Source organism: Lynx canadensis, chromosome B4 (genome assembly GCF_007474595.2).
Source record: "Lynx canadensis isolate LIC74 chromosome B4, mLynCan4.pri.v2, whole genome shotgun sequence".
In the NCBI taxonomy this organism is placed as follows: Eukaryota; Metazoa; Chordata; class Mammalia; order Carnivora; family Felidae; genus Lynx; species Lynx canadensis.
This window is the reverse complement of record NC_044309.1, coordinates 124,343,653-124,364,651: the sequence shown is the minus strand read 5'-3', so window position 1 is coordinate 124,364,651 and position 20,999 is coordinate 124,343,653. Positions and strand designations below refer to the sequence as shown.

General features: G+C 38.6%; 1 protein-coding gene across 2 annotated transcripts in view; it reads left to right on the top strand.

The window, feature by feature from the left end:
- The first annotated feature begins 1,989 nt into the window (after nucleotides 1–1,989).
- The window catches only part of SLC41A2 (solute carrier family 41 member 2), a 112,563-nt gene continuing 93,553 nt past the window's right edge, over nucleotides 1,990–20,999 (top strand). Inside the window, exons 1-2 of one of the 2 annotated variants that reach the window (XM_030320418.1) lie at nucleotides 1,990–2,082; nucleotides 19,625–20,350. In XM_030320418.1, coding sequence (XP_030176278.1) covers nucleotides 19,796–20,350 — 555 coding nt within the window. In that variant the 5' untranslated portion in view covers nucleotides 1,990–2,082; nucleotides 19,625–19,795. Of the gene's footprint in view, nucleotides 2,083–3,500; nucleotides 3,764–19,624; nucleotides 20,351–20,999 lie in introns of those variants that run through there. The other variant, XM_030320417.1, reaches the window with a different exon arrangement.

Below are 20,999 nucleotides of genomic sequence, written 5' to 3'. Positions count from 1 at the left end.
CACGCAGGCGCACCTAAATCTTACCTGTTCTTTAAGGTTTTGTTCACCATTGTTTTGTTCATTCCTTCCTTCAACAGGCATTTAGTGAACACCTACATTTTGACTAATGTTGAATAGGAAATACGCAGAATTTTGTATCAAAGGCTCATAAACTAGTAAAGGATGACCTTTGTGTAAATAAGGGCAATAACGTTTTGCAAAGAAAGAGCATTTGCGGGGGGGGGGGGGGCAGGTACTACTAAGTTAGAAGTGTCTCTTCCTTTTCTGCAGTTTTATATGTGACTTATAAAAGGGCAATTTATGATACCGCTACGTTTCTGGGTCTTCAGGAAATACTTGTTAACTTATTAATTGAATAATAGAAGAAAATGCAGAGAATTCACCTGTGAGTTAGGGATGAGACTTCAGAAGGAGCTGTTTTCATTCTTGAACCATCAACTGTGTTAAAAAATAACTTGAATCCAATTTACTGGATTCCAGTGTTGGGCATGAGCAGAGTTGAGAACGAGTATTGGAAGGATCTTTGTTCTGTAATCCTTGTCCCCCATGGCCTGCTCTGGGACAGAGGATCATAACACAGAGAACGCCTGTAGCATCTTCCTTATCATGAGCTGGTTACTCAGCAAGTCATGAATTCAAGTCCTGTATCTTTATCTTACTAACTTTACAACTTGGGCATATTACTTAACCTCTTCAAGACTCAGTTTCCCAAACTGCAGGGTATGAACATGTCTGTCTCCCAGGTTTTCGAAAAAGACTATGTGAGAGTCCAGAGTGCTGTCTGCTATTTTCTTCACACTCTGCCACTTTCCTCTATGTTTTTAGATAAATAATTAACAAAGAATTTTTAATAACATTTGAATTTTCTTTTCTTTTCTTTTCTGTTTTTTTAAAGCAGAAAACTCTTGTACTCTAGCATTCACAGATGATAAGGTTTCAAAATAACCCCAGGCAGACTCATGATGGATTCTGTCTTTCTAGTGCTTCATGTTCTGGTTGAGTAGACTTAGTTTTCAGTCTAGAATAAACCTTACGGTGTGGTTTAAGGTAGTCTGTGTTCCTTGTAAACTGTAAAAATGTTATTTAGATATCGTTTTAAAAATGAAAGATACATCAGGTATGGTGTGTAAACTTAACAACAATATTAGAGCTACTTCCTATTTCAGCTTTCATTTTCTTTTTTTCTTTTAAAGTACCAGTTTCCTGAAGACCCGTATTGTTCAGTACGTGTACTGTTTAGTGTATGTACAAACTGGTCAATATATATATATGTATATAAATATATATGTACACACACACACACCACTTTATAGCATACTGGCAGTGTAATTAAAAGCAAGATTGGATAAGTTGTATAAAAGATAAATATTTAACCTCAGTTTATTTTTTTTAGAGAAAATTGGGACAAAACAGTTGATCTGAAAGTTATAAGCCAGGGGTTCAACCTAGCAATTTATAATATTTTTGTGATTGTGTGGTATAGTATATTCCCTAGTATGGGGAGAAAGAGGTGGAATATTAGGTTTTGAACCTTTTATAGAGTATAAAACTCATGATGCATAATGATAATTAGCTAAACATATTTTGAAGACTCAGTACACTGATGTAAGCATTTTACGTGTATTAAGTCATTTAATCTTTATGAAAACCCACTTAGGGAGGTTTGTTTGTTTGTTTGTTTGTTTTTTTCATGAGGAAACGGAGATATAGAGGCATAGATCCCACAGCTAGTAAAAGTCAGGATTTAAGACACAGTAGTTTGACTTAACTACTGTTAATATCATTGGCGTGTGGACACTTCTTGACATTTAAGTTTTTGTAAGAAGCTCATCTCTCGTAATTGAAGTGTGGAGATGTGCTAAATGAGTCACTTGAAATTTCCCCATAAAATCACTCAGTGTAAGCCCTGTTATTGATTAACCCGTTTAATGAAAGCATAGTAAATATCTCGGTAAGCTTTGTACAGTTTCAAACACAGCATAACGCATTTGCCAGTGATTCCGCATCGGGTCTACAACTTTGAACAGACAGTTAATATTCTCTCCTTTTCAAAACGTACTTGACTGAAATCTGTATACTCAGGTATGGGATTTTGTGAATAGATTTTGTAATCTGAATTCTAAATGCTATTACTCTTTAGAACAAAACCTATCCCTTTCTCAACCCTGGGGGCAGTGCTTACTAGGCAATCTAAGCATGTGTTTGAGCATTAGCAAGGAAGTACCAAAAGAGAGAGAAAAAAATTAATGTTTTTTAAAGAAACAGTGAGGTAGTCTTGTGAAAAATAATACCTTTTTGTGACTCTTACTTTGGGGGTGTTGTTGTTATTATTATTATTATTATTATTATTACTGTAGTCTCCACACCCAGTGTGGAGCCCAGTGCAGGGCTTGAACTCCCAGCCCTGAGTAAAAGACCTGAACTGAGATCAAGAGTCGGGACACTTAACCAACTAAGCCACCTAGGAGTCCCTGGAGTTACTTTGAATTATATGAGTCATTTTGAATTATATGTGATGGATTATGAGGGAGACCCGCCATAGACTTGGTGGTAATCTGGCCCTGCTTTGGAGCTTGGTGGGCACATGTAGTTATTCATCCGCAATTATGTAACAAGTATAAAGTATAAATGAAATCATGGCTATGGAAAATGAATGCAACCGTTTGTCAGCTATCTGGCAGTGTTTAGGTTGTGTTCTTTAAATGAAGGCCGTTGCTTTTTGGTTGTGCTGTTCTTATTGAGAGATGAGTGCAGAGGGAGAAGTAGGAAGGAAGAGGCAAGTTTAGAGCTCTGAGGAATTTCAGAAAGAGGAAATTGAAAGTAACCATTAATAGTAACTCAGTAGAATAATATTGATAAGGAAATTTGGGGGGATATTTTATGAAATGCAAAAGGCAGGATGTAAAATAATATGTACAATATAAGCCTATTTTTGTTTTGAATATATATATATATATTAAAATATAGTAAAGTTATATAACACTATGTCATCAGTGATTACCTCGGAATGATGGGTTTCCAGAATAAACAATTTTTGTGTATCTTTGCCTCTTCTTCTTCTTCTTCCTTTTTTTTTTTTTTTGCACTGAAGACCAAAAAAGAAAAATAATTTAAAAAAAACCTCCCTCAAACGTTGGGAAAAATAAAAAATAAAAAAAAAACAAAAACCTCCCTCTATGCTAGTGGGAATTAGAAGAACAGTTTCAAATGAGCAGGGAAAGAAGGAAGGGTAGTCAGGATATTTTTACGAGCAAAGACCATCATGACAACTAGGCTGGTTTTTAGGTGGCTTTGAGTATAGTTATCTTGAACTTCAAGTTGGACCCAGAGCCTCCCCCAACCTTTTTCCCCCGTCCCCCCCCACCCCCGCCCCCGCCCCCGCCCAACTGGTATTTGAGTAAAAAGGTACACAGCCCTGACCAAAGGGTAGAGAAGAGACTTGATTGCAGGGAGTAAAGATACTGAGTTAGGCCATTGTTTCACTTTGTTGCCAAGATAATCAAGTAACATAACACCGTGTACCTGTAATTTACCTCATCTGTGTATGGTCTCTTGTACTGAGTCTGTGCACTTGAACTGACTTCACAGCGCTATGTACCAGGGAGCACCCTTGAGGGAAAGCACAGCCTGGGAAGGTAGAAGATCAACTTCATCTTTCTGGGCGGTGCCATTGTACAGGTGTCCCAGCGAGGGAAGGTGGTGTTAGGCTGCCACCTGAGGAACACCTCCACGAGGGAGCTGTGCTGTTTTATCACTTTGGAAGGTAATGTAATACGGCCTGCCCATCAGTTCACTGCTTCACCTCTGAGATCTGGGGCCGGGGGAGGGGGGAGCTGTGGGTGAGTAGAAGTGCTTTAAGTAAATAGTTGCAATGAGATACTGTGAAAATTATGGGACACTCCTGGTCTTAAAATGTAGAAAAAAATGCTGACTTCATCTGTGGCAAATCATTTTTTCCTTTCTCTTTTCTTAAAAAGAAAGTTTCGTTTTTCTTTTAAATTTTGACACATCAGCTTTTTTCTTCCTTTCTCTGTTCTTAAAAATAGGATTTTTTTTCTTTTAAACTTTGGAACATTGGCATCCTTTCTGTACCTTACAATTCTGAAAGAGTTCATTTTCAATTTTTAGTTCAATTATACGCAGAGCTGATGGTATATTTTATGTTGGTCTAGAAGTGGGTTTACCTTTTTAGAGTTGAATTCTCTGTAAGAATATAAGGATGTGTCATGGGGGAAAAGTATGAAAGTATACTTTTGTAGGAGTTCGGAAAAATGTTTACTAATTTGAAATGCTGATGAAGTCATTACTTACTTTCTAAATGTAGGTATTTTAGACTTACAAGTGCCAGAGAACACTGGTAAGGAAATGCATTATTTATGTTTTATTCTTATGTACACTATCTTTTACACAGAGGTGTTGAGTCTTATAAAAAAACAACACCTACAAGAAATGTTGGCTTTTTAAAAAAAGAATTACAAGACTAGTACTAGAGAAAGTAAAACTAGGAGTATAACATTAAGATGAATACATTAATCATAGATTTGAATTTTAACTATAGCTATAAGTTTCCTTGCTGCTGAAGTAAAAAAAAAAGGGGGGGGGCCTCAATATTTATTAAAGAAAAGAAAAATACCAGTTTTCAGTAGCAACTCTGTCTGTAGCTATTATTTCTAAAGTTTCTTATGACTTTATACATGAATGATTGATGAGAAGGTGATGTTCTCAGCAGGAGTTTGCAGGAAATTAATGAATGTCAATAGCTTGTCAATTGAAGGAGAGTGTTAAGTGGTAATTTTTGAATAAGATTCGTGTAAGAAATGTTGAAGACAGAGTAGGAGAAATAAACTGTTTTGTTGTTGAAAAGCGCTTTCTCAACTTCAAAACAGAGTTCTCTGATTAAACTTGTTTGCCACCCAACTATTCCTCAAGTTTTTTTCAAACAGTAGCACTAACTGATGTTCTTGGTAATAGTTGGCTTCCTGTGTTATTAAAACTATTTGTGTATTGCTCTGAATTTAATCAGAATATCTAGTTAAATGGTTGAATTTTTTCCTCATTTTTCAGTTGGTTGGTTTGATAGGGACTAGATGTAATCTAACTGATGGAACTTGGTAGAATAAACTGTACTTTGTTTATGCAATACACATAGTTCTTTGGACACACATATTTATTCTGTCAACATTTTCTCGATAAGTAGAAATGGCTTAACTCTGGGATATGTTTTAGTTGAATCATTAGCTTGATTTTGACGTATCCTTCTAAATAAACCATTCTTAAATTTTATTTATTATTTTTTTTTTGAGAGAGAGAAAAAGAGTGAGGCAGGGGCAGAGGGAGAGAAAGAGAATTTTTTTTATTTTTTTAATTTTATTAAAAAATTTTTTTTTAATGTTTATTTATTTTTTGAGGGAGGGAGAGAGAGAGCATGAGCAGCAGAAGGGCAAAGAGAGAAGGAAGCACACAGTCCAAAGCAGGCTTCAGGCTCTGAGCTCAGAGCCCAACGTGGGGCTTGCACTCATGAACCACGAGTTTGTAACCTGAGCCGAAGTCGGATGCTCAACTGACTGAGCTACCCAGGCCACCGCCCCCCCCCCCCCCCCACCGGCCGAGACAGAGAGAGAATCTTAAGCACACTCTATGCTCAGGCCTGACATGGGGCTTGATCTCACAATTATGAAATCATGACCTGAACCAAAATCAAAAGTCCAACGCTTAACCAACTGAGCCACCCAGGGGCCCCTCCAACTACCTTTAAATGAGCTCAACAATGATAAAAATTATGAGATATGTAAATTACTATAGCTCATCTGTTGTTTGGACCAATTTGAGACTTAACCCCTTATAAAGCCTGTGGGATAGTTATTAAGTGGGCTCACCTTCATTCTTTAGAATTGTTACTGTGGCATGGTTCCTTTTCCTTGTTTAGCTACGGGACGTGAGCAGAAGACATTTATATGCTTTTTTCCCCCTAGTTCTACATTCTTAACTGGATACCATGAAATATATACCTCTGCCAAGCCAAGAGGGTGCATTTGGAATTCTGGAGATTGCTTTTATATTACAAATTGATTTTTTACCTTTTGAGGGCCAAGTGATACATTCAAATATCATAAGAAACACAACATGTCATCTGTGCCATGTAGGAGTTGGCATTGGGAAACCAAATGGATACCTTTCATTTAAAAGAAAAATTCCCGGGGCGCTTGGGTGGCTCAGTCAGTTAAGCGTCCCACTTTTGATTTCAGCTCAGGTCATGATCTCAAGGTTCGTGGGATTGAGCCCTTTTTGGGATTCTCTCCCTCTCTCTCTCTCTCTCTCTCTCTCTGTCTCTCTCTCTCTCTCTCGCTCGCTCTCTCTTGCTCTGTCTCTTGCTACACACCCCCCTCCCCACCTCTCTCCCCCCCCACTAGCCCCCCTCACGTGCATGCTGTCTCAAAGAATAACATAAAAACTTAAAAATTTTTTTAAATTCTCTCTTTAAAACTGTGATAGGAAAATTACTAATTATTGTTGGCAATAAATTTTGACTGTTCTTTCCTCTCTGTACCTTTAATCCTACATTAATTTGGGTAGTTTTTTTTTAAGTGTTTATTTTGATAGAGAGCACATGCATGTGGGGGAGGGGTAGAGAGAGAGAGAGAGGGAGAGACAGAATCTCAAGCAGCCTTCACACTGTCAGCACAGAGCCCCACATGCGGGCTTGAATTCATAAACTATGAGATCATGACCTGAGCCAAAATCAACACTTGATCTTGGCCAAAAGGCCGAGAAGCAATAACCTTAGCCAAAATGAAGAGTTGGTCGCTTAACCAGCTGAGCCACCCAGGTGCCCCGGGGTAGATTTCTTTGAGGTGGTATACTTTTTTCATCACCTTTTGAATGAGATGAATTGTTCCTGGCTGTTAGGAACAATTTGGTAGGAAGTATAGAAGTGGAAAAGCTGAATAAAGGAGATTGGATTGAATGAAGGAAGTTTAGAGGAGAGCGAATAATTTACCTGGGTTTGGTAATCTAGTAGAAGGCAGTGAGTTATTGTGAAACATTAGGAACCCAAAATAAGCGATATAGGGAGCCCAGTGGATGAGGCTAATGAAATCAAGGGCTAAAAATGAGAAATGATTTCAGTAAAAGTGGCAGGGCTAGCTCAAATGAGAAGAGACTTCTTCAGTACAAATCAGTAGTCAAGGTCTGTGATCCCCATAGATGGGACTAGAGTGTCCTCCCAGGTTCTGATGAGCGTTCAAGGAAGGAGGAGTTGGCATGAGGTCACAGCAAAATGGCAGAGAGTGGTGTTGGGGTGAACATGAGAAAACCAGAGGGATGATTGTTTAAGAGCTTATTGGGATGAGCTCTGAGAAAGGTGATTTGATGGAAAATCCTTAGGAAAAGGGAATTGTGGATAAGAAATGGGGAACCTGAAGTGTTCAGGTCATGAAACTGATATCTAAAAGACTTTTAAACATAATTTTTGCTTAAGTGAAAGGAGTTGATCATTGAGAGAAATTGGTGAGGATTTAAGTTTACACAGGTTTAGATCTTAAAATGAAAATACTTAAAGTCAACTTGTTGCCTAGGTGCTGCAAAAAGCAAATTAACTAGACATGATCTTTCTTTATGAACTGATTGTACAATTAGACAATTAAGTACTTACTGAGTATTATTCAAAAGAATGAACCAAAATTTTTTATGAAACTAGAAAATAATTTCGTATGTCAGCTGAGGTCTGCCCTAACCTCTCTGAAAACTAACTGACCACATAATACATCCTCCGTGGTAACTACCTACATTTGAATAACTAACCAGAAAACATAGTCAAAGAGAAAACAGAAGGGAGCAGAATGCACACTATACGAATACATACAATTTATACAAATATATTTATAAAAATATACACACCTGATGGACAAGTTTTGAGATTTTTTGACTAACTGTGAGAATGCTGGTAACAGATTAACTCAAAACAGTTTTGTTGTGGGAAGATAACAAAGTATTAAGCTCTCATTTAGTGCCTTTCTTAGTAATTAGGCAGGACAGGCCTGGTAACTCACAGCTCTGTTGGATTTTTCAAGTGTATTATTTAGCCTTTGCAATCAAACAATGCCTCCTCCAGCACCAGGAACAGATTTTCTCCAAGATAATGATGTAGTAAATCAACACACATACAATATGCTGCTTTTCCTAACTTTTTTTTTTTAATTTTTTTTTAACGTTTATTTATTTTTGAGACAGAGAGAGACAGAGCACGAACGGGGGAGGGGCAGAGAAAGAGGGAGACAGAATCTGAAGCAGGCTCCAGGCTCCGAGCTGTCAGCACAGAGCCCGACGCGGGGCTCGAACTCACGGACCGTGAGATCGTGACCTGAGCCGAAGTCGGCCGCCTAACCGACTGAGCCACCCTAGGCGCCCCACCTAACTTTTAAAAACAAGCAATTTGAACTAGTGTTTTTCATTTTTGTGACCAAAGTTGAATTCATAAGGAGTATCTGGTATTATTAGTTTATATTTCTTTAAGTCAGTGGTTCTCTGATGTGACTCTGGAGACCAGTGCTGTCCCATGACAGTACTTTTATAGGGAACATGGAGTGAGTTCTTCATTAATCTAAATGTGTTTAATGGAAAGGCTGTCTTTTGGTCTAAGATTTTGTCTCTTCTGCATTCTTTTTTTTTTTTAATTATTGTATTTATTTTTTTAGATGTTTGTTTTTGAGAGAGAGAGAATATGAGTAGGGGTGCGGGCAGAGAGAGGGGGACAGAGGATCCAAATCGGACTCTGTGCTGACAGCAGAGAGCCCGATGTGGGGCTCAAACTCATGAACTGCGAGATCATGACCTGAGCTGAAGTCAGATGCTCAACCAACTGTGCCACCCAGGCACCCCATATAATATTTTTTCTAAGTTTTAATTTATTTATTCATTTTAAGTAACCTCTACACCCAACATGGGGCTCAAACTCACAACTCCAGGATCAAGTTCTTCCAGCTGAGCCAGCCAGGCACTGCTCCCTTCTTCATTCTTGGTGTTAAAATGTACAGTTATTTTTTAAAGTTAATTAATTAATTTTTTAATTTACGTCCAAGTTAGCGTATAGTGCAACAGTGATTTCAGGAGTAGATTCCTTAATGCCCCTCACCCATTTAGCTCATCCCCTCTCCCACAACCCCTCCAGCAGCCCTCTGTTTGTTCTCTATATTTAAGAGTCTTTTATGTTTTGTCCCCCTCCCTGTTTTTATATTATTTTTGCTTCCCTTCCCTTATGTTTATCTGTTTCGTATGTTCAGCTTCTCATATGAGTGAAGTCCTATGATATTTGTCTTTCTCTGACTCATTTTGCTTAGCATAATACCCTCTAGTTCCATCCACATAGTTGCAAATGGCAAAATTTCATTCTTTTTGGTTGCTGAGTATATACACATATACATATACATACCACATCTTTTTTTTTTAAATTTTTTTTTTTTTAACGTTTATTTAGTTTTGAGACAGAGAGAGAGCATGAACGGGGTTGGGTCAGAGAGAGAGGGAGACACAGAATCTGAAACAGGCTCCAGGCTCTGAGCGGTCAGCACAGAGCCCGACGCGGGGCTCAAACTCACGGACTGTGAGATCGTGACCTGAGCCAAAGTCGGCCGCTTAACCGACTGAGCCACCCAGGCGCCCCATACCACATCTTTTTTATCCATTCATCTATTGAAGGACATTTGGGCTCTGTCCATACTTTGGTTATTGTTGATAGTACTGCCATAAACATTGGGGTGCATGTGGCCCTTCAAAACAGCACAACTGTATCCCTTGGGTAAATACCTAGTAGTGCAGTTGCTGGGACATAGGGTAGTTCTATTTTTAATTTTTTTAGAAACCTTCATACTGTTTTCCAGAGTTTGTATTCCCACCAGCAGTGCAAAAGAGATCCTCTTTCTCTGCATCCTCACCAACATCTGTTGTTGACTGAGTTGTGAGTTTTAGCCATTCTGACAGATGTGAGGTGATCTCATTGTGGTTTTGATTTGTGTTTTCTTGATGGTGAGTGATGTTGAGCATTTTTTTCATGTGTTGGTTGGCCATCTGGATGTCTTCTTTGGAGAAGTGTCTATTCATGTCTTTTGCCCATTTCTTCACTGGATTATTTGTTTTTTGGGTGTTGAGTTTGATAAGTTCTTTATAGATTTTGGATGCTATCCCTTTATCTGTTACATCATTTGCAAATATCTTCTCCCATTCTGTTGGTTGCCTTTTAGTTTTGCTGATTGTTTCCTTTGCTGTGCAGAGCTTTTTATTTTGATGAGGTCCAATAGTTCATTTTTGCTTTTGTTTCCCTTGCCTCCGGAGATGTGTTGAGTAAGAAGTAGCTGCGGCCAAGGTCAAAGAGGTTTTTGCCTGCTTTCTCCTTGAGGATTTTGAGGCTTTCTGTCTTACATTTAGGTCTTTCATCCATTTTGAGTTTATTTTTGTGTATGGTGTAAGGAAGTGGTCCAGGTTCATTCTTTTGCATGTCACTGTCCAGTTTTCCCAGCACCATTTGCTGAAGAGATTGTCTTTATTTCACTGGCCATTCTTTCTTGCTTTGTCAAAGATTAGTTGGCCATACGTTTGTGGGTCCATTTCTGGATTCTCTATTCTGTTCCATTGATCTGAGTGTCTGTTTTTGTGCCACTACCATACTGTCTTGATGATTACAGGTTTGTAATACAGCTTGAAGTCAGGGATTGTGATGGCTCCAGCTTTGGTTTTCTTTTTCAAGATCGCTTTGGCTATTTTGAGTCTTTTCTGATTCCATACAAATTTTAGGATTGTTTGTTCTAGCTCTGTGAAGAATACTGGTGTTATTTTGATAGAGATTGTTATGTACGCTTATTTTTTAGAAAAGATCATTAATTTTTTTTTAAATTTTATATATATATTTAATTTTTTTCCAGTTTTATTGAGATATAAGTGACATATGTCACTGTGTGAGTTTCAGGTTTACAGCATAAAGTTTAGACTGTGAAGTAATTACTATAGTAAGTTAACATCCATCAAGCCATATAGAGAGAATAAAAAGAAATGAGGGGAAAAACCCTTCCTTCTTGTGGTGAGAATTGTTAAGATTTACTCTCTTAACAACTTTCATATGTCATAGAGCTGAGGAAATTATAGTCATCATGTTGCACATTATATCCCTAGTACTTGTGTATCTTATAACAGGAAGTTTGTACTCTTTAACCTTTTTTGTTCCAATTCGCCCTTCTCTTCCCCTGACCCCATCTCTGGTTATCCCAAATCTGATTCTTTTTCTGCGTTTGGGTCTTTTCTTTTCTTTTCTTTTCTTTTTCTTATGATTCTACATATAAATAAGATCATGTGGTATTTGTGTTTCTCTTTTTGCCTTATTTCACTTAGCATAATGCCCTCAGGATTTATCCATGTTGTTGCAAATGGCAGGATTTCCTTATTTTTTTATGGCTGAATAATATTCCATTATGTACACACACACACACACACATGCACACACACACACACACATGCCACAACTTCTTTATCCACTTACCTTTCAGTGGACTCTTAGGTTGTTTCATGTTTTGGCTATTGTAAATAATGCTGCTCTGAATACAGGGCTACAGATATCTTTTCTTTTTTTTTTTTTTTTTTTTTTGAATTGTCTAGAGATATTTTTTTTTTTTATGAAATTTATTGACAAATTGGTTTCCATACAACACCCAGTGCTCATCCCAAAAGGTGCCCTCCTCAATACCCATCACCCACCCTCCCCTCCCTCCCACCCCCCATCAACCCTCAGTTTGTTCTCAGTTTTTAACAGTCTCTTATGCTTTGGCTCTCTCCCACTCTAACCTCTTTTTTTTTTTTTTTTTCCTTCCCCTCCCCCATGGGTTCCTGTTAAGTTTCTCAGGATCCACATAAGAGTGAAACCATATGGTATCTGTCTTTCTCTGTATGGCTTATTTCACTTAGCATTACACTCTCCAGTTCCATCCACGTTGCTACAAAGGGCCATATTTCATTTTTTCTCATTGCCACGTAGTACTCCATTGTGTATATATACCACAATTTCTTTATCCATTCATCAGTTGATGGACATTTAGGCTCTTTCCATAATTTGGCTATTGTTGAGAGTGCTGCTATGAACATTGGGGTACAAGTGCCCCTATGCATCAGTACTCCTGTATCCCTTGGATAAATTCCTAGCAGTGCTATTGCTGGGTCATAGGGTAGGTCTATTTTTAATTTTCTGAGGAACCTCCACACTGCTTTCCAGAGCGGCTGCACCAATTTGCATTCCCACCAACAGTGCAAGAGGGTTCCCGTTTCTCCACATCCTCTCCAGCATCTGTAGTCTCCTGATTTGTTCATTTTGGCCACTCTGACTGGCGTGAGGTGATACCTGAGTGTGGTTTTGATTTGTATTTCCCTGATAAGGAGCGACGCTGAACATCTTTTCATGTGCCTGTTGGCCATCTGGATGTCTTCTTTAGAGAAGTGTCTATTCATGTTTTCTGCCCATTTCTTCACTGGGTTATTTGTTTTTCGGGTGTGGAGTTTGGTGAGCTCTTTATAGATTTTAGATACTAGCCCTTTGTCCGATATGTCATTTGCAAATATCTTTTCCCATTCCGTTGGTTGCCTTTTAGTTTTGTTGGTTGTTTCCTTTGCTGTGCAGAAGCTTTTTATCTTCATAAGGTCCCAGTAATTCACTTTTGCTTTTAATTCCCTTGCCTTTGGGGATGTGTCGAGGAAGAGATTGCTACGGCTGAGGTCAGAGAGGTCTTTTCCTGCTTTCTCCTCTAAGGTTTTGATGGTTTCCTGTCTCACATTTAGGTCCTTTATCCATTTTGAGTTTATTTTTGTAAATGGTGTGAGAAAGTGGTCTAGTTTCAACCTTCTGCATGTTGCTGTCCAGTTCTCCCAGCACCATTTGTTAAAGAGGCTGTCTTTTTTCCATTGGATGTTCTTTCCTGCTTTGTCAAAGATAAGTTGGCCATACGTTTGTGGGTCTAGTTCTGGGGTTTCTATTCTGTTCCATTGGTCTGTGTGTCTGTTTTTGTGCCAATACCATGCTGTCTTGATGATTACAGCTTTGTAGTAGAGGCTAAAGTCTGGGATTGTGATGCCTCCTGCTTTGGTCTTCTTCTTCAAAATTCCTTTGGCTATTCGGGGCCTTTTGTGGTTCCATATGAATTTTAGGATTGCTTGTTCTAATTACAGATATCTTTTCAATGATCCAAAGATCATTCCTTTGGATATGTTCCCAGAAGTGGAATTGCTAGATCATATGGTAGTTCTATTTTTAATTCTTTGAGGATCCTCCATATTTTTTCCATAATAGCTGTACCAATTTATAATCCTGCCAGCAGTGGACAAAGGTTCCCTTTTCTTCAAATCCTAGTCAGCATTTGTTATCTTTTGTCCTGTTGATGGCCATTCTAACAGCCATCAAGTGGGAAAGATTGTTTTTGGTAAAATTTGGGGAGAAGTTTGACTGTTTAATGAGATCTAAATGTTTGCAAACCACTGTTACAAAATTCTTTAACTGTAGATGGAACCCTTAAGTGCTCAGAGACTCAACTAAAATAGGTAGGAATCTATGGGTCAGGGTTCTTTTCTACATACTTACTTTTAGGTAGCTTTTGTTGGATCATGCTGTGGTAATAATTCCAAACTCTCAATGGCTTTCAACCACAATGCTTTATTTCTCTCTCGCTTTACATGTTGCCTGTGGGTTACCACGTATTGGCCGCAGTTGCTGGGGCTCTGCATGGGTCTTTGTCCCAGGACCCAGTCTGAAGAAGTAGCACTAACCTAGGACATGCCATTCTCATGACAGATGGAAGAAGAGACATAGCTGAACTGTTTCTGCTTGTAGGTGTTGCTGCTGCTCTTATTCCATTGGCCAATTCAAGTCACATGGCCAAATCTGCTGTCAGTGGAAATGAGGAAGTAGAATTCTCTCACAGTCCCTTCAAGTAACATGGCAACGGGTGGAGATAATTCTCTTATAGGAGGGCAGCAATAATGGGAGTAAAATAAAATCTACAATATCATTCTTACTGAAGCACTCATGTAGTCTATATGAATAAAGAACAGTAAGAAACGGATATCCACCATCAAGCTGAAAAAATATAACCAATTCCTTTGAAGCTCTCTGTGTGCTTTTATACCACGTACTCAAATATACCCATTCTCTTGAAGTTTGTGATTATATCCTACCCGTCTTCATATATTCCATTGTATTAATATCCCACAGTTTCTGTTTTCTGTTGAGTTAATTCCAATTTTTTACTAGTATGAAGATGCTGCTGAGGATATTATTTTATGTGTCTTCTAGTATACTGTTCATGAGTCTCTCCAGGATATGAACTTAGGGTGGAATTTGCTGAAATGTGGGGCACAGAATCTTTAATTTTAGCATACAACAATTGTTTTCCAAGGCAGTATAATGTTTATAGTTGCACTAGTAGTGTTTTATGTATTACCAGTGCTCACATCCTTGTTCACATTTGAAAGTTTCACAACATCTAATTTTTAGTGTAATGAATGTAAATCAGATTCTTTTTTGAATGTACTGGGAGACACTTCTCAAGCTTTCATGTGTACACAAATCACTTGGGAATGCTATTAGAAGTGCAGGTTTTGATTTCACAGGTTTGGCTAGGGATGAGAGCGGAGGTCCTGCATTTCTAACAAGCTCCTAGGTGATGACAGTGCTGCTGGACCATAAACCATACTTGGAGTAACAAGGATCTAAGGCACTAAAATAGAATTGTCCCTGTGTTGGTTGTGCTCAGCACCTAAAGAGTCTTTGGAACAAAACTGCTAAATAACAGTATTTGATGCAGCCACTTAGTCTAGGGTTTTTGAATTATGCCTGATATCTTCACTGACGTTAGATGAGTAGTATAGATAAATATGTATTTTTCATCTAGCAATTTTGGAAAAAAAAAAAAGTCCCAGGCCACAATTTTAATCATTCTACTTGTACTCTACTGCTGATTTTTTTGTTTTTTAATTTGAAACTTCTGTTTTGTGGAAATACTGGCCATTAGTGAATAAAATAGTGGATTATTTTTTCTTAGAGTTTGTCGCTTTATAACTGACAGCAAGAATTCAGAATTTAAGCCTCGGCCACTCCACTAACGTTCTAAAGACACTATTTCTTCTCATCTAGGTTGATACTAGATTAATATAATCTACTAAGAAGTTGAAGAATGAGCCATAAATATCTCCACTGGCATTCTTTAACTTAAGCACCTTAAAGCTACGGGAAACTTTGCCCAATTCCTTTTATTTATTTTTAAAATTTTTTACTTGTTTTTACTCATTCATGGGTAAACAACAACATAGAGTAACCAATTTTTATTTGGGGGCATATATGTACATCACTCATTTTAAATCTACCACAAAGTATTTTGATTGTAATCCATTATTCCATGAGTTCTTTATTTTATTTATTTATTTGGAGAGAGAGGGAGAGAGAGAGAATCCCAAGTAGGCTCTGTGTGGTCAGCATGGAGCCTGATGCAGGGCTTCACCCATGAACTGCAAGATTATGACCTGAGCTGAAATCAAGAGTCTGATGCTCAACCAGCTGAGCCACTTGGGTGCCCCTGGGTGATTTCTTTGAAAGAAAAAAGTTTAAGGAGTCTTTAAGAGTGGTAATGGAACTTGTCAGTAAGCAAGCATTAGACTAACTGGTGATCAGTCGCTAACTTGATAAAATGAAGGAGAAAATAAAAATAAACACATATTCCTCAGTGCAAAATAGTGATATGTGGTCCACGGCATGTGCCTGTAACAAGGTAATCCCTACTATTTCCAAATTGCATTCTTAAACAGCAACAAAAAAAGATGTTAGGACAAAAAACACCACTCAGACTAGCTTATGGAACGAAGAGTTATTGGCCCATATAATTGGTAACAACAACGCTGGAATGAGCTTAAAATAAATGAAATAGACATTCTAATTATGTTGTCAGGACCCTTTCATCTCCTGGCTTTGATTCTCTCTGTGGATCCTCTTCTAATGTAGATGGGCTTTCCTTCAAGTGGTACTAATAGTGGTGGTGGTAGAGGGGACTTTTTGAGGTGGAAGATAAAGGGACAGCTTCAGAATTATGTTGTTCCAAAGGGAAGTGAGTAAACTCTCCCAGAGACCTTCCACATTAAGGTAGTCCTATAACTTACTCTTCATTAAATCAGCTCTCTCTTTTATAGCCTTTATCATAAATTATCTCATTTGTTTGCTCACCTGGTTGCTTTTCCTCCCCACTACAAGGTAAAATCTGTTAGAAGCAAGAATGGTGCCTATTTTGTTAATTATGTTAGTCTCAGCATTCAGTAGGCACTCAGGACATAGTAAGAAAAAAAATACAGTAAAACCTTGGTTTGTGAGCATAATTCGTTCTGGGAACATGCTTGTAATCCAAAGCACTGATATATCAGAGCGAATTTCAGAACCATTGGCTCAGTTGTGATCATGTGATGTTTGGTGTCTTGTATTACTTGTATTGCAAGACATCACTCATTTATTAAATTAAAACTTACTAGACATGTTTGCTTGTCTTGTGGAACACTTGTGGAACAAGTTATTCACAATCCAGAGTTTTACTTGCATATGAAATTCCGGGAGAGGAAGTAGGTTCTGCTCAAACCATTTGTCATCATGTAGTCTGGAGGGTAGGATACTGTTGATTGATAGACCTACCAGAACTGCATGGAATAGAGGAAGAATGTGTTCACGCAGGAAATGGAAATTTGTATAAATTTTTATTTTAAAGTGATCTTTACACCCATTGTGGGGCTTGAACTCACGACCCCGAGATCAAGAGTCTCAAGCTCTACTGGCTGAGCGAGCCAGGTGCCCCTGAAATTTGTACAGTGCTTCACAGAAAAAGGTAGCCCTGAGAATGGAGGCTTGGGCTGGATTTCAGCCCTAATCCGTGGCCTCTGTCAACAGAGACCCTGATGAGTAACTATCTCTCCATCTCAGTTTCTGAATAGCTTATGCAGAAATGAGAATATTAGGAACAAAAGTATGAGCTGGACATGTCTTTGCATCTGGATCGCTCTTGGCCAACACCATGTAGACTGTGCTTAGCCGTAAAAATATTCTAACAGAGATGTCTTGAGAAATTCCTCTCTTCCCCACCCCTACCCTCTCCTTTATTTTTCTATCTAGGGTTAATTGGTCAAGTTTCCCAAGGACACATGTTGGGTTTTCTGAACTTTAGGGTGACTGGATGGTGGTACAGACCGTCCTTCTTTCTGGTTTATTTACATTTCTCCACATTTCTGTTTTGATCAACCTGATAATTCTACTTCAAAAGGAAGAAACTCCCTGTATATATCACAGGCCCTTCAGTAGAATAGATTTGTCTTAAAACTCAATCCCTTTGGGGTTTGTTTTATATTTTATTTAGTTGAGGATCTCTTTGAGGCAGTGAAATGCACACTCTTTAAAAAGGGGCAATGGCTCCTGGGTGGCTCAATCAATCAGTCAAGTGTCCCACTCTTGATTTTGGCTCAGGTCCTGGTCTCATGGTTTGTGAGATCCAGCCTTGTATTGGGCTCTGTGCCAATAGCACGAAGCAGCATGGGATTTACTCTCTCTCTCTCTCTCTCTCTGATTCTACCTCACTTGTGTGTGCTGTCTCTCTCTCTCTCAAAATAAATAAATAAATATTTAAAAAAATAAAAAGGGGCAAATAGGTTGAAGGAACAGAAAGCCGCTCAATCTTCTCATATAAGGCTGCTGGGAATCTCGTAAGTTCCAGAAGTACAGCTCAGCATCTCGACATGAAGGGTTTTCAGGCTGCTGTTCTGCCTTTCTCTTTCTGGGACTACTTGTTTTCTGCTCTGCTTTAGTCTCGACATTGGTTTTACTCTGGACACTGATTCTCTTTAAACACTGACTTTTCTCTATATGCAGATCAACCTGTGAGTGGCAAAAAAAAAAAAAAAAGCAACTAGTACTTAATCTACTCATTGGATTCTCAGGACAAGTCAACAAGAAGTCCGCACTGTAATCCCTTGGGGAGCTTAAAAAGAAAGATATACAGGCCTCAAATAACAGATATTCCGAGTCAGGAGGTCTGGAGTCCTAGAATCTGTTTGAAAATGTTCCCCAGTAGGAATTCCAAGAGCCTCCACAGTCACAATAGGGAAGGAAGAAAAGTGAGTGAATGATGAGTAGATGAGACAGGCTCTCGCACCTGCTTGTCCCCTCCGTAGCTCCTTCTCTTTTTCTGCATGCCATTTCTTGCTGTTGATTTTCCTATGCCAGGAGAGGAGATAGACATTCTAAGGAATTGAAAACAAATATTGAAAGATGTAATAGTTTTCACTAAAAGCAGCAGTACGGGCAGCAATCATTCTTACCCTCACCTGGTGGGTGGGCAGTGGTCATCTGTCCCTTATCAAATAAGTGCCGATTTCTTGATCGCGGATGCTCTTGCAAGTATAAGGCAGGCCTGAGTGTTCTGACTTGAGGCCTTTAGACCCATTGCAGTAGATTGCTCTGAAAGCCTCTGCAGCTACGGCAGCAGCGGTTCGCCTAGGCTCTCTGCGTTGGCGGGGTGGGGGGGGGGGGGGATGAACCTGCAGCTCAGTGCCTGTCATGAACCTGCAGCTCAGTGCCCGTCACTCTCAAACCAGCTACAGCTGTGTCTGTGTCTCTTCGTTCAGTCTTTAGAGAGAATTTGGTCACTGGCCAGCCTGTGAGGGCTGGCTCTACTCCGGGCAGTCTACAAAGAGCAGACTTTGTGAGAAGAGCATTCCGTTATAAGTGCATTACAAGCTTTCTTTTGGTTGGCTTGCAAAGTAGATCTTTCAGTAAGTATTTGTAAAATAAATGCCCTGAGCAGTATTTAGGATATTTACCAAATGTTTTTATGGCAAAATTATCATTGTCTCCTCATATTTAATAAAAATAACATTTTGATAAAATATATATTATTCAAGTTGTAAATAAAGTTACACGGTTTATTATTTAAAACATGATGCCATATACTTTACCTTTTATTACATACTGACATATGTAAAGAGTTGTAATGATTTGATTTTGAGACCTCCCTGTAAGTAATAGAAGCCATCACTTTATTTAATAAATTTGTCCACTGTAGGACTGCAGGGACATTTGATGACTTTACATAGGTATCAGCTACATTAAGTATGCAAAGATGAGAAACTTTTGACAAAGATTGGGCACAATAGTCCAGTACTGTTTTCTGTGTACAAAGTAGTTGTATGGCTCAAAACAGGTATGTGTTAAGGCCACAAAGTATAGTGTCCCTATACCTTAGGGTTGGTTTAAGAGCATATGTGTTTTCGGGGCGCCTGGGTGGCTCAGTCGGTTAAGCGTCTGACTTTGGCTCAGGTCATGATCTCACAGTTTGTGAGTTCTAGCCCTGCGTCGGGCTCTGTGCTGACAGCTCAGAGCCTGGAGCCTGCTTCCAGTTCTGTGTCTCCCTCTCTCTCTGCCCCTCCCCAACTTGTGCTCTGTCTGTCTATGTCTCTCAAAAAATAAATACATGTGAAAAAAAAATTAAAAAAAAAGAACATGTGTTTTCTATGAGAATCTTAAGTATGAAGATAGTTAATCTGATTTTTAAAAATGATTTTGTTTTCTTCTTTTCAGATCCAATCCCTCTGTGGACCTTCTAAACATCTTTTACTAGTAGAAACATTATTTCCTACAAAATGAAGTCAGCGTCTTAATTTAAACCAGCATTTGTGTGGTTCTGACTTTACCTGCTATGGTTTGTGAAGCTTGAGATCTAAGGAGTACAGGGTCTTTTGTGATGACAATATGACTAATAGTAAAGGAAGATCTATTACCAGTAACACGAGTAGTGGTCCAAGTAGTGGAGGAGGTTTTGTAGACTGGACTTTAAGCTTAAATACAATTCAATCTGATAAGTTTTTAAACTTATTGTTGAGTATGGTTCCAGTAATTTACCAGAAAAACCAGGAAGATAGGCACAAAAAAACCAATGGCATTTGGCAAGAGGGATTATCAGCTGCAGCCCAGACTTTCAGTAATCGATCTGAGCAGCACATGGAGTATCACAGTTTCTCAGAGCCGCCTTTTCATGGCAACAGTGGGCACACGCCGTCAGGCTGCAGCCCAAAGTATGATGACTATGCCAGCTACAATTACTGTGATGCAAGGGATGCTGCGGAAACAGCTGCCATGTTACAGAATGAAGCTGCGTCTAGTGATGGCGACGAAGATGCCACTGTGGAAGTAAACCAGAAGTCACCAAAGGAATCCAGTGGCATCATGGCGCTGCAAATACTTGTGCCATTTTTGCTAGCTGGTTTTGGAACGGTTTCAGCCGGCATGGTTTTGGATATAGTCCAGGTGGGTTTATCATTTTATCTTCACCGTCTTTGTTGCTTTAGGTGCTTTAGGTGGGTTACTCATCTCACACATTTACTTTAGATCTAACTTATCCCTTAGTGAAATGAACCCATGCTGGCTCGGGCAGCGAATCTGCTACTTCTAGGTGTGTGTTTGTTTTCCTTTACAAGTTCTGAGAGAATGGTCTCATTCTGATTGTAAAGTAACCCTTCATAAAGTATTACAATAATAAAGCAACCCCAAAATGGATAAATCAATTAAATGCAAAACCCAATAAATGTTATATTTAAATGCTTCTTTACTTTTTGAATAAAATCATATACTTGTTAAAATGCATGAAAACCATGCAGAGTATTAAATACAAGATAAAAAGTCTTCCCTGTTCTTCCTCTTCAGACCAAACTCCCTTCCCCTCCAGAGGTTCCGTTGTTCAGAATTGGTTGTGTTTACTTGCATATGTTTTTCTATGTTTTCATATATACACATGCACAGTTTCTTTTTCGGAAATAAAAATGAAGTGCCATATATATCTGCAAATTATTTTCATTGCTTAATAATACATCTTACATATTTTTCCAAACTAGTAACAAAGATATTCTGCATTTTAAAATGAGAACTTGATATTCCATTGTATGTACATACCAAAGTT